The sequence below is a fragment of the Falco biarmicus genome, chromosome 6 (assembly GCF_023638135.1).
Source record: "Falco biarmicus isolate bFalBia1 chromosome 6, bFalBia1.pri, whole genome shotgun sequence".
Classification (NCBI taxonomy): Eukaryota; Metazoa; Chordata; class Aves; order Falconiformes; family Falconidae; genus Falco; species Falco biarmicus.
Genome location: NC_079293.1, coordinates 3,009,153 through 3,021,983, shown reverse-complemented (window position 1 = coordinate 3,021,983; position 12,831 = coordinate 3,009,153). Strand labels below are relative to the sequence as shown.

Genomic DNA, 12,831 nt, shown 5'->3' with positions numbered 1-12,831 from the left:
AAGTGGCCATGCAGCTTCTATCACAATTCATAAACTGGAGCACAATACAAAAATCTACTTAATCAACAGCACCAACCGAATGGTGCCAACCAGTTGAAGTGCCAGGAGAAATGCAGGTAAGCAACACGACTAGCTGACTGTGATGATCATTATATATATTCTTAAATAAATGTGTATATATGTGTGTGTATATATATATATTTTATCCCTATATATATATTCTCAAAATATTTTTTACATATTCAAAAACTGCATTCCACTGGAACAATGAGAAGCCAGTGCCTCTAAACTGTAGCATAACATTGGTCTACTGCTCACCTGCACAGTACTTCATGTGAGGTATATTTCCTAAAAATGATCCAATAAGGATCTCTTTTTAAAATGTTAACAAAAGACTATTTTGATTACCCTGCAAGTTCTGATAAAACTATAAATAAAATACAAGAATAAAATATTTTTGCACAAAACAATTCTCGAAGAATTTAATGGAATTTACTATCTTTTTATCAACATTTTAATTATTTCTGAAAACCATATATGGAAAATTGTGGCTCCTTATCCTTGATGGGAATTATATTCTATAATGTCCTCTCAAGATATGGAAAAGAAGCCACTTTTAAAATATTCTTTAATGAAAAAACAGGACATTTTACATGGCATGTCAAAACAGAAACCTGGCCTGTGAAAACAGAAAAATCCGTTGTGCATACTGGCCAAGTATGTCACTGGTTTGTGTGTATTTTTTCAACACCTGAGTCAGAAAAAGGGTACACGAGCATGGTCAGTGATGCATTTATTCTAAGGGTTTCCTAATCTTCCATATGTTGACAAAACTCCAGTCAAGACCGTTATCTTTGCTAATCTTAGCAGCTACCAGAATGCTTACATTCAGTATATAAAAAATACCCAGGTAATTAAGGAAATCTTGGGAAACATTTTGGTTTACTGATTTTAAACTGCTATGGACAATAAATTAGCTAATTTGCAGGAACTTATGACAGATTATGACAGACTCTTAATTTGTTTTCCAGGAATCTACTTGAAATAAGAAGTTACTTCTGGCTATACTTCAGGTTCCCATTATGCAAAATGGTGATTTTGCTACTGACTCTTTTGAAGCAGACATCTACGGACGGAAAGTATGCTATCAGACACAGAGAGAACAATATTAGTAATAACAGTTTATTGCGGCTATTACGATAATTACTATTTCAATTATGTTTATTAGATATGTGGTATTATTCATTATTGAGAGCTCTCATATTCTGTGTGGAGCCAAGGTGGAATCAAGACCTAACTACTGTGTTTTAAGAATACCTGCAAACTGTCCAGCCAACACCTGGCTGCAATTAATATGGTGCAACACCACGTGCTGCAGAGTGCAGAGAGCACGGTTGGCACCCATACCCTTTGAACCTGTAGGCTATGTATTCTCAGCTCCAAATCTGGCTGACCTGCCTGACAGCAGGTCAGCCTGAAGCAAATGACACAAAATAGAGCAACCACATTTGGGTTTGCAACAGAGCGGAGAAGCTGCCAGGGACACAGGCAGTTCCCATGAATGGGCTCACAGCTGCCAGGTCTCAGTGATGGAAGAGTTTCCTTCTAAAGATTCAAATTGTGGAAGATTAATCATGTATGCAAATATCTACACTGGTGAGGGAAAAAAGGTATCACTGCGATTTTTCAGACAAATAAGGACACAAGATTGGTTTTAGCATCAAGGAAAGAGCAACGTTTCCCAAAAAGTTATCTCTCTGCTGAGATGTCAGAGCCACATTCTCTGGTGTGCTGTACTGACAGAACTTGCACTTCAGCTTCATACGTTCCATTGTGAGGGTTTTTGAGAGTTGCTTTTTTCTTTAAACAGCTTACAACATATTATACGAGCCTCAAAGAAACCTTTGAGACCCCTGTTTCTTTACTAAACCAAGTTGAAACTAGCTAATTAACTCCAAAGACCCTAAGGATGGCCATATAGCTTAACCAAGAGACCCACATAAACAAAAGTATACAGAATTTTTTCAGGAAATCAAACAGGGGGAAAATACCCTGGAGAAGCCTTTGTGGCCTGAAATCTGCTCTTGCCTCCTCTCCCCAGTTACAGAAGAATCTAGGAGAGTTACTCAGCTCACCACTACACACTTGTCTTGTGGGGGGAAGGAGGTGTATACTTGATGAAAAAAACATTTCCCTTTGTGTTGGAAGGACAACAGAGAAGAACCTGATATGTTATAAATACTCGCCAGCTAATTATAAGAGTGTAATTTGTACTTCTATGGTAAAACAACTAATTGAAGCTCGTCCTTCAACATACAGTGACAAAAATCCACCTTAATGTAGAAATTTATTCTTTCTAGTTTTAATAGTATTGCCTATGATTCTTTTCTTTCTTGTTTTAATTACTACTTCTACTGCAAGTGTTAATTTCCTCTAAACCTAATTGTTTACCTGTTGCTTCTTCCAGCGTGGCAACATCCAGTCTGGGGCTGTAATTTCCATAACCGGCAGCAGTAAAAGCACGAATCTGGAAAACATACACTGTTCCTGGCTTTAGGTTATTAATAGAAGCTGAAGTGGACTTGGTTTTCACTGTTGAATAGGTCCTCTCCCTTTGATCCTGGAAACAATAAGACAAAAGATTAAATGACAGTTACAGGTCAGATTTTATCATGGTTGCACATCAGCGACTGACAGCCAGCCTGGGTAGTTTATTTCAATTTGCTGAATGCTTTTTTTCCCAACATAAAAAATAAAGCATACTCTGTGGAGTATTACAAAACACTGTCAATGCAATGAGGAGCTCTAAGTGTAACATAAAATTCAAATGGGATGCTCATGTTGTTACTCATAAAACATCCAGACACAAAATGATTGCTTCTTTGGCTCTGATTACATTTTGTGAAATTTTGATGAGAAAATAGCTTGACCGCAGCCTTCCATGGGGATCTGTGGGGACTAAATGTGTTGTTCAAGGACAGGGAAATCTGTTCTTTCAGGGTCAGAACACCTTCCCTTGTTATCTTCCAAATACCTTTACAAAAATACAGATTCTGAGATCCTTAACTCAGTTTTCACTTAGTGGGTTTTTTTTGTTTGTTTGTTTGTTTTTTTGTTGTTGTTGTTCCGGCTTTTAGTCTTTTCTTAGGTTTTGACTCTATGGCATCAAGAAGAACCCTGGGAAAGAAGCTCAGCGTGACATCTCCCAAATCTGAAGCTGTAAGATTACAAACCCTATGAGTAATAGCTCACTTTCAAATACTACAAAAGCTGTATTACAGATCATTACGGTATTCAAAAAGCTCTATTTATTCATCACATTTACTGGTCCAGATTATCTTTCAGCATAGATATGTGCAGCCCTGTTGATTTTTGGTGGCAGATGCAACCCTGATTTGAAGGGCAGAAGAGATGAATTAACCAACCATCTGAATGCACTACATGACCAGAGAAGCATGAGCTGTACAAGGCAGTGCTAATGAGACAGATACAGAGGGAAGGAATAAATCTGTAACTCATTTCAATAGTACTTCAACAGCTAAAAATGACGAAGGACCTTCCCTTTCACAGTCAGTAAAGCAGCAAAGGCTTTTGCTGAAATAGTGTTAAACACAACATACATGATTTCTTTTCTGAGATTCAGTAATGGCTTCTCCTGGTTCTTGCCCAGTCTGACATTTGAGCAAGCCCAGCGGCTCAGCTAGCAACAATTTTTTGTATCTTCTCCAAGAGGGTTTAAATCATCTGTAAGTGAGGACCATGGTGGAATGTATGTTGGTATGTGAGAAAGAGCAGGAATGCTTGAGAGAAGAGAAACAAGTGTAAGGAAATTGTAGTCAGGTTTTGACTGTAAGCCACGGTGGAATTTCAGAGTTTGGGTTTTGATGCATAAGTGAGGCTTATTTGAATTGCCAGCAGTTCCTGCATTCAAAATAAGTAAGTAAAAAAATAATAATAAAATAACCTGTGCTAGAAATCTCAGAAGACAGGCTTACTTGGGAGATTTCAGACAGTTTCCATTTCAGCCTTAGCCAGAAGTGAGAGGTGAAAAAAACACTTATCAGAATATTTCAGAACCACAAAAATGCTTTATTTAATTTGGCTCTAAAAGTTCAGAATATTTTTTTTTCACTTAAACTAATGGAATAAAACTTAAACTGCGTCTCTCATTCCGAGCAAGAAGCTTATGAAGTACTTTTCAAGCTGAACTGCATTACTTTGGAAGGAAGACAAGCATTTAAGTATTGGTGTTAAAATTGTCTCACTGAATTAAATGTATATTGTCCAGTTTATCTGTGGTTGTAGGATGAGCTTCTTATTCCCTTTTGTTAGTTTCACTGTAGTAAGTATAATACTGGTAGGACTCCTTCCATTACAAAAGAACTTTAACATCAGTCCTTGTCTTTGCAAATGTAGGAAACTGGCAATGAAATTCTGCTGCTTATTTAAAGTAACATGAATATATCAGGAAAATAATAAAAGCCATGTACTGAAAGTTATTATTATATGAAAAGTATAGCATCTTGATAGTTATTCTGTCATTTTCCACTACCTATTTAAATTATTTATTTCATTTTAACAGATCAGAAACTATTTTGCATATTAAAAAAACCCCAAACCACAAGTTTTTGGTTTGTAGCTTTGTATTTTTAAAGGGGTTTTTTTTGTGTGCAGAGAACAGTTTTGCCTTCGGTAAATACATAAACTGTGGGGGTTTTGGTTTTTTTTTTTAACGTATGGACTTTATTTATGTGTGTGTGTGCGCACACATGCTTGAGGAACAAAAATTACCCGCTAAAATCAATAAAGTTTCTTTAAAAAAATTGTTTAGCTTTTTGTCCACACCTGGTAAATTTTTTTATAAGTGATTAAAGTGAACAACATAAGCTGGGAGTTAGCATCAACAAATAAACATTTTATTCCATTCCCAAACCATATAAAGATCTTTTGATAAGTATATTTGTGTAATTCAGCATTGAAAATTAGATTTGACACTTGATATTAGATTCAATCTGGTCTGAATTTACCTAATTCTATGTTACCTAGTAAGCTGACATACTCTTTTTGATATAGAGGTACTACTACCTTGTTTGCAGAGATGAAATGTCTTCACAAGTGATCACAAAGGAGCTCCTTTGTTCATTTCTTTGCCTTTTAATTCTTTCTTTTTTCTCCCAGATGTTTTATAAAAATTAGGAATAAGTTACATGCTGCAGCAAGTTTCCCAGGGAATCTGGAGGAGCCATACTTAGTGTGGGTCCCATGACAAACATATAGCTGCACAACCTGCCTTCACTCTGCTTTCATCCAACCTACAGTTGTCAGATTTTTTTTATTCTGAAGTACCTCAAAGTTATCATGAATGAAGCCCTAGACATGCTGAAATGCATGGCAAAACTCCGACTGACACCAATAACATTGAAATTTCACTCTACCAGAAACAGACATCACTTAATCTGCTATTGAAAGGCAGCCTCAATTCATTACTGTGTTGAGAGAACAAGTGAAGAAATAAATTTCACAATGCTGGGATTTTTAAAAAAGAGAAATAAGGAATATTTATCAGCTGAAACTGTAGGAAGTGGTTTGGAAGTTTTCAGACATCAAGTCAAAGCTGCCCAGATCATAAGGAAATACCAAATGCAGTCAAGAGCTGTATTTGACACATCATCTCAAGACTGGAATTACAGCGACACAGAAGGAAATGAAAAAAGCTTTAAACACAATGTAGAGGAGACAGAAAAATGACAAATATAATGGTAAAATAAGTCCAACAATAACTAAAAAAAAAAAAAAAGTGAAAAAACCCAGGCAGATTTCAAGTGGATGTTTCATTTTTAAGATACCCTGATGAAATATATGAGACATATGATAGCAGTAATAATTGCAGGGATTCACTAGTTATTAAAAACAAGCAAAGTCACTGTGACTTTGAAGAGACAGGATAGTTGATGACTTTAACATTGTTCTACAACACACCAAGCCAACACGAAGCAAACAGCACATTGTTGTACATTACAGGTAATCTTAGCACTTACTTTCTCATAATACTTGATTTCATATTCAGTAATGACTCCATTGGGATGTTCTGGTTCCTGCCAGGAAAGCTCCACGCTCCTCTGCAGCACTCTCTCTTTCATTACTCCACTAACTTGCGAGGGAGCTGTTTGGACAAGATGTGTCAATAAATAAAAAGCAAATTTGTTGGATGCCTAAAATCAAATGTCATTACTGATCCGTCCCATGCTGAGCCACTTTCATTAAGGTAAAAGAAAGCACCTTTTCATAGCTCGCAATTTAAAACTAATGAATATTCAAGCAGGACCCTATTACTGTTCATAAACTTAGAATGAAAATAAAATCAAAGTGCAAACAGGAAAAAGTGGCATTGTTCAAGTTAGTGCAAAACTGAGATTGATGGTTAGGAGTAACAATTAAGCAAATTAATTCTGATTAATATAGCAAAGTAGATTTTTAGATTGATGTGTAGTAAATTAAGAGTCTAAATGTTTATTGCATATGTTTCTGAAATGTGCATAAAAAGAAAAATAATACTGTAGAAATAAAATCACATTTTCTGCTTAATAAATTGTCTGTCACATTACCTGTTAAGGATGTTACTGGGTGATAAAAATAACTTTGTTAAGAGACTAAACCCCCTCTTTTTCATCAGTTCAAACCTTCCAGGATATCCTCTCTTTAGAGCTGAAGTTTCCATATTTGGTCTTGGCATTTTTTGAAAGTGTGAGACAATTTAAGAAGTAGAGCTCATGAAATAAAGGGGACACTGTCTTCCTCCACCTCATGCCACAGAGACGCACATACATGCACACTTGCGTGTGTGCACACATACACACAGTTTCGTAATAAAGATCACCCACAAACAAGCACCTTTTGAAACTAAAAATAATAACAGTAATAAAAGATACAAGCGTTGTAGAGCCATTGATTCTCATCTAAAAATGTTTGAGATAATGTGAGAAAATGTGAGAGACTGAAAAAGTTACTTGCTTTATCAGCTTATCTGATGTTTAACTGAACCGAAAGACAGCAGATTTTCTACTAATGTGCAGTTCAAAAGGAGGCCTAACATCACACTTTTCCTCAAACATACATACTACCTACACGAGTGTACCACAGAAGCCCTGTAAAGCCATAGCTCTTTAAAAAACAGCTACACCACCGGAACCATGCAGAACTTGAACTTGTTCTCTTTCAATTCAGGACCCTCAGCCCTCTAGAGTTAAAAGCAAAATGACATTTACATGTACAGGAGCTTGGTCACATTTGGACAGCAGATTCAGACACAGGAAAGGAAATTAAAATCAGAGATAAATTTATTGATCTTTTTCAGATATAGAATCTGGTACCGATTCTATATTTGAATGTTCGAACAAAAATTCTGAAAAATTTAAATATTTTCTAAATAAAAAATGAACTTTATTTCAAAACTGTATATAAAGCTTTCACTATGTAAACATGACGTACAGTCTTCAGATAAAACAGAATTCTTATGCCATGCAACAAGCAGGCGAACTTCACTTTATTTAATTTAAAAAACATAGAAATAAAACATGGAGAATGCACACTCCTGTAGCATTAAGGATAAAAATATAATGATAACATAAAAATATCTACAGCACAATCAACACAATAATCCTCTAAAACACTTTAAAATTTGATTGTTAAAGTCTTATTTTAATTGTGAGGTTTCTAGCATGTTTTCCTATAACATGTATATTCCTGTAGGCTTTTAAATGAAATTTATTTACATTTCATTAGAGGCTCCAAGGGTCCAGGAAAATTAAGGACTTAAGTTATGCATGATAATTATCATTATGAACTATTATGTTGTATATAATCAATATAATCAAAGTTGAGGACCCCTTCATGTAGGCTGTCTAACTGATAATATAATAAAATTGTATCATCCAGACACCGTGGGTTGATGCACCATTCCAAGGCCAGGATCACTCTCTTTCACTCTTGCATTCCCTTTCTAAAACCTAAGAGTATGTTCACTCTCTAATTAGTGAAATATATTCTTTCTGTAGCCAAGAGTCTGGAATGCAGCAAACTAATTTACTCTGTCTAGTTTTCTTTGCCATGGTTAACTAGTTGTCGTCTTTGTCTAAATGAGTACCACAGCATCCTGGCTGGATTTCAGAGGTCATTACGTTTCATGTATAATTTCCTATCTCACCCAGATAAATGCTTTCAAATTGCTAACTTTACATTTTTAGATGTCCAGAATTGTTAATGTTCATACTTACAATGAAACAATTTCATATTACCTCGGTCACTGGAGTTTGTTCTTAACATTTTCTGCCTTTTGTTTTAGCTTATCGATTTTTTTCATTCTGTTGGTCATAGCATTTGTTTTTTTTAAAGCAGTGAAGCAAAATGAACTTGCTTCCTCTGGTGTTAGTTAACCCTGTGTATGTAGGGAAGGAACAGCAATGCAGAAAAGGAGCAACAGAGAAGGGAGAAGATTTTAATTGGGGAAATTAAATATACTGTCTGAGAGTCCTATTTAACATCTGAACAAAGCACAAGACAAATTTGCATATTCTATTCTTAAGAAATTTCCATTCAAAACCAAAATCTCAGTGATTTATCAACACTGCAAGACAGCATTCAGAACTCTTAAATAAATGCAACCCTAAATACATTTTCTGTCGATTAATATTCCTTTCATTCAATAAAGGTCAGATTAAAAGCTGGTTTTGAGTTTTTTTGGGGTTGTGTTTTTGCTTTTTTTCCTACCCTAACTAAAAATGTTGTGCTACTTTTCATTGGTAGAAGAACCACATGAGGAAGAAGAGAAAGTCCAACCCTGAGACTTTATATGTTGGTAGCTCTGAAGACAAATATGTTGTATATAATTCCCATAACATACGATACTCCTAAAATGCAGTAAGTTATCTAAGATTATTTCCTATCCCCGTATTTGTGTTTTTCAGGGGAAGAAGGGAATCATCAAATGAGTTGAAGCCAGAGTATCCTTCTCTGGCAAGGTACGCCAGTCTGTTGCTACTGCAAGGAAATCTCTGTGATCTAGAGCAACCATGAAAGTCATTCCATTGACGTGAGAGGATAGACATATATGCTATCTTTACCCTGCCTTTTGGGTTCCATTTCTTGATCTGTGCGTAATGAGAGCGTACAGATCAGAAGCATTTTGTTCTTTATTCTAGTGTGATAATTTCCTCTGTATTTTCTCTGTGCTTTTCTTACAAACTGTTTTGCAGTCATGTTTTATTTGTTCCAGCTTCCTGACACCTCCATTTAAACCTTTAGCCTGCTTGTCATTGCCTATTAAAGTTAATTAACAACCTATTTATGGTTTTAAAACAACTATGTTTGAGCAAGCTTGAAAATGAGTTAATGCATACAATTAATCCCTAAGTACTATATAAAATATGGTATTAAATCACACACAAAAAAAGAGATAACTATAAAAACAGAATTAAGAATACCATTTTTGTTCCCATTGCTAGCTAAACCAATAATAATACTACTACTAATAGTAGTAGTAGTAGTAATAATACGTTAATACTACTGAGAATACTACTAATAATAACAATAACAATAACCTATATCCAGTATTTCTTTATTTCAGTAATCTAGTTCTTGCCACTGCATCTATAACAAAGTTTTTTGGGGTAAAGACACTTCTTACAGCATTTCTAGACAACCAAGTATCCAGTCCTGAATGACTTGAGCATAAATAATCCCTACTGTATCACTTCAGGTTACAAAGAAGCGTCACTTGTCAGAATAATTATTTCCATAATACATTACACTGGGGGATACAGGCTGTTCAAAACACCATTTGCTATCAACTTTCTTTCTGATATACCTCATCTCTTCTTTTTCTCCTTCTTGCTGACACAATATCCAATGCATCAAACACACACAGCCTCTCAGGGCTAACAGGCAGATGTACCTACACATGTTGCATAAGAAAATAGAATGACAGGTCCTCAGCACACTCATTCACCTTTTTTAAATGCTTCAAATATACCATTCAGCAGAAGGAAGAATTGATTTTCACCAGGTTTCTGCATCACAGCCGCAGAAAAATATAACTCTGCTGGGCGTTACTGATAAAGCCTTCAAGTTACATTGATTTCAAGCTGGTCATCATTTTCAGATCAAGTTATAGAAAAAGTTAAAACTGAGATGTCAAAAAGAGGAGGATATTCCAAGGAAATACTCTGTTCCAGAGAGAATACTGCATCTGGTAAACTGACGTGTTACACCCATACTGCTAAGTGAAACACATGGTATGTTATTAATATGTGCAAATATTTAGGTATAGAAAACTGTGGTGATTGTTTTGGGAGGCATTGCTCTTAGTCCAGAGTCCTCTGAAAATGTTATAATAGAATCACTTATGCCTTTAACCTCTATCCTTAGCTATTCCCTGGTTCTCATGCCCAGAATTTCCCTTGATCCACAGTGTACTTTCCAACAGACAGAAAGAGATGCAAAATCAAATCTTTTGCACTTTATGGGGGGGAGGGAGGGAGGCACACCAACAAACACACAAATCAAACAAAAAAAACTCACCAAAAAGTACAAAATACTAAACCAAAACAATAAAACTGGAAAATGAAAACATGTGAAGCTCTGGACTTTCACATGTAAGGGGAATTAGGCATAAGGCACCAATTGGAAGCACAAAACCACCTGCAACATTTTTATTGAAAAAAGGTAACTCAGCAAAAGAAACATACCTAGCCATTTCTCTGAGATTTCTGAAAGCCCTGCACCTTTAATGTGTCTCAATTCCATTACCAGAAGCCGTCACGGAAACTTTTAATCTGATACTTTTTCAAAAGTGTCTCTAGAAGCAGCATCCTGGGTGTTTAGTAGTTCATGTGCATAAAACTATTAAAAATCCTCAGAAATAAGGGTTTCAATCCTGTAGTCCCACTTCATGCAGAAAGCTTCACAAATGAACATGAGTAAAGGCTCTCGGTGCAGGAGCAAATCCTACATTAACAAATGCTACCAAATCTACATTTGCAACTCCAGCTTCATGATTTGTTATACAAAGACTAATGAATGAACGGGCTATCAGCCTGCCTTGATCATTTTCATATTTCTTTATCTTATAATAGCATAATATAGTTAAGTCAATCTGAGCTTTGTCTGGTACTTGCTGAAATCAACACTAACACTCTCACTTTCATAGCACGAGACTCTTACAGCACTTCTTGAAGGACAAAAACTCTTGGCTTTTGGCTTCTTTCCTTTTTATATTGTGAAGATATGCAGCAATCACTCAAAACCACCAGCTTTTCATACAGCAGCAAAGAGATCAATTTTTACATCCCTGTAAAACTGTATGTTAGGGCCCAACGTAAGTTTTACATTATGTGAAGCATTAACGCCATTTTTCTTTAACAGTGTTCTGCAGTGGTTGGGGAGTGTTTTGAGTATTCAGCCTGAAGGGGACATTGATAACAGATGCAAACCATGGAAAAACAGAGATATTTGTATCCCAATGGTTATAACCTACTATATTATTTCTTTTTAAAATGTCTTTGCTGTCTCCTTTCTTGGCAGAAATTTTTAGATAACAGAGTTGCTTTGACTCTACATCTATTTTAAGTGAGACTGGAATCTGGCATTTTACCAACAACAAATGTGAAACGAACCCATGTCTATATATATACAAAATAGTAGCAGAAAATTATACTGTTGTTAGTTCTTAAATGGTTGCTTAGGAAGAGAATACAAAACTCCCTATGCTCTATAAACAGTCCCGCACCAAGATCGCCCGAATGGCACCCTTCTGGGCTGGTCTGTGCGCTAATTTGCCCCCAAGAGAAAGTGTGTAAATGAAGTCATGGCCTGGTCCGCCACCATGCTCTGGTTTGCTCTGAAGGGAAATTTAGGCATCAGAATTGCCGAAATTACTAACTCAGAGTGGTAGGCAAACAGATTATACACCTTGAGGAATTGCAGCTGTCAGGGGCCTGGGGTCAGCATGTGGCATCAGACTGGTTTTTATGCTGGTCTGAAGCAGCATGCCTCGGGACACACGCCCTTGCTTGCTCCTAAGGAGCTGTCTGATGTACATAGATGTCACTTGAAACAAAACCTTGACAAGGGTTTGCAGGTACTAAGAAAATTTTAAGACTTTACTGTGTAGATATTTCCCTTATTTTTTATTCTGTTTCCTATAAAGATGCAAAGGCTTTGTGTGAAAAAAACCCACAAAAAATATATTAAAAAAGTTATATTTATTATAAACAATATATAATTGTTATAATTAAATAATATATAAATAATATTTGCTATTATATTTAAATTATTAACAATTTCAGAGCACCGTAATATGGCAGTGCTACTCAAGCCACGATAGAGAGCTGCCACAGTTTGCCCTTTGAATGCTTGGGAAAAAATGCATAATTTCTCTTCATGTTTACACTAATATGTACAATAATTTTCATGTTATTTTATATGATAGTTCATGCAAAAAGATAACAGAAAAGAACAGGATAGCCCTTAAACTGAACATTATTAAATGGATAGATAGAAATTCATAAGATTTTCTTTCTTCTTACGGTGTATTTCTCTCCCCTCAGTTAAGTCTCCACATGACAAAGCAGCCCATGATAAAAGGTTATTGAGTACCACTGTATTATGCCATTAGTGCCCATTGCTTTGGATCAATGACAGAGAAATTCCCCACTGTGTTTACAAGCTGCAGCACTCAAAAAGAGACCCAAATAAATCAGATATTTTACACTAACGATATCCTACAGAGAAGCCATTTTAACTTCCTTTCTGACACACTTTACTTTCCGGCCCATA

At 35.7% G+C, this 12,831-nt stretch overlaps 1 protein-coding gene across 7 annotated transcripts in view; it reads right to left on the bottom strand.

The window, feature by feature from the left end:
• The window catches only part of EPHA7 (EPH receptor A7), a 170,421-nt gene that overhangs the window by 40,276 nt on the left and 117,314 nt on the right, over positions 1-12,831 (bottom strand). For all 7 annotated transcript variants that reach the window (XM_056343939.1, XM_056343934.1, XM_056343935.1 and 4 more), the window contains exons 6-7: positions 6,039-6,163; positions 2,452-2,620 (exon numbers count right to left, since the gene is read on the bottom strand). In XM_056343939.1, the coding sequence (XP_056199914.1) occupies positions 2,452-2,620; positions 6,039-6,163 (294 nt within the window). The remainder of the gene's footprint in view (positions 1-2,451; positions 2,621-6,038; positions 6,164-12,831) is intronic.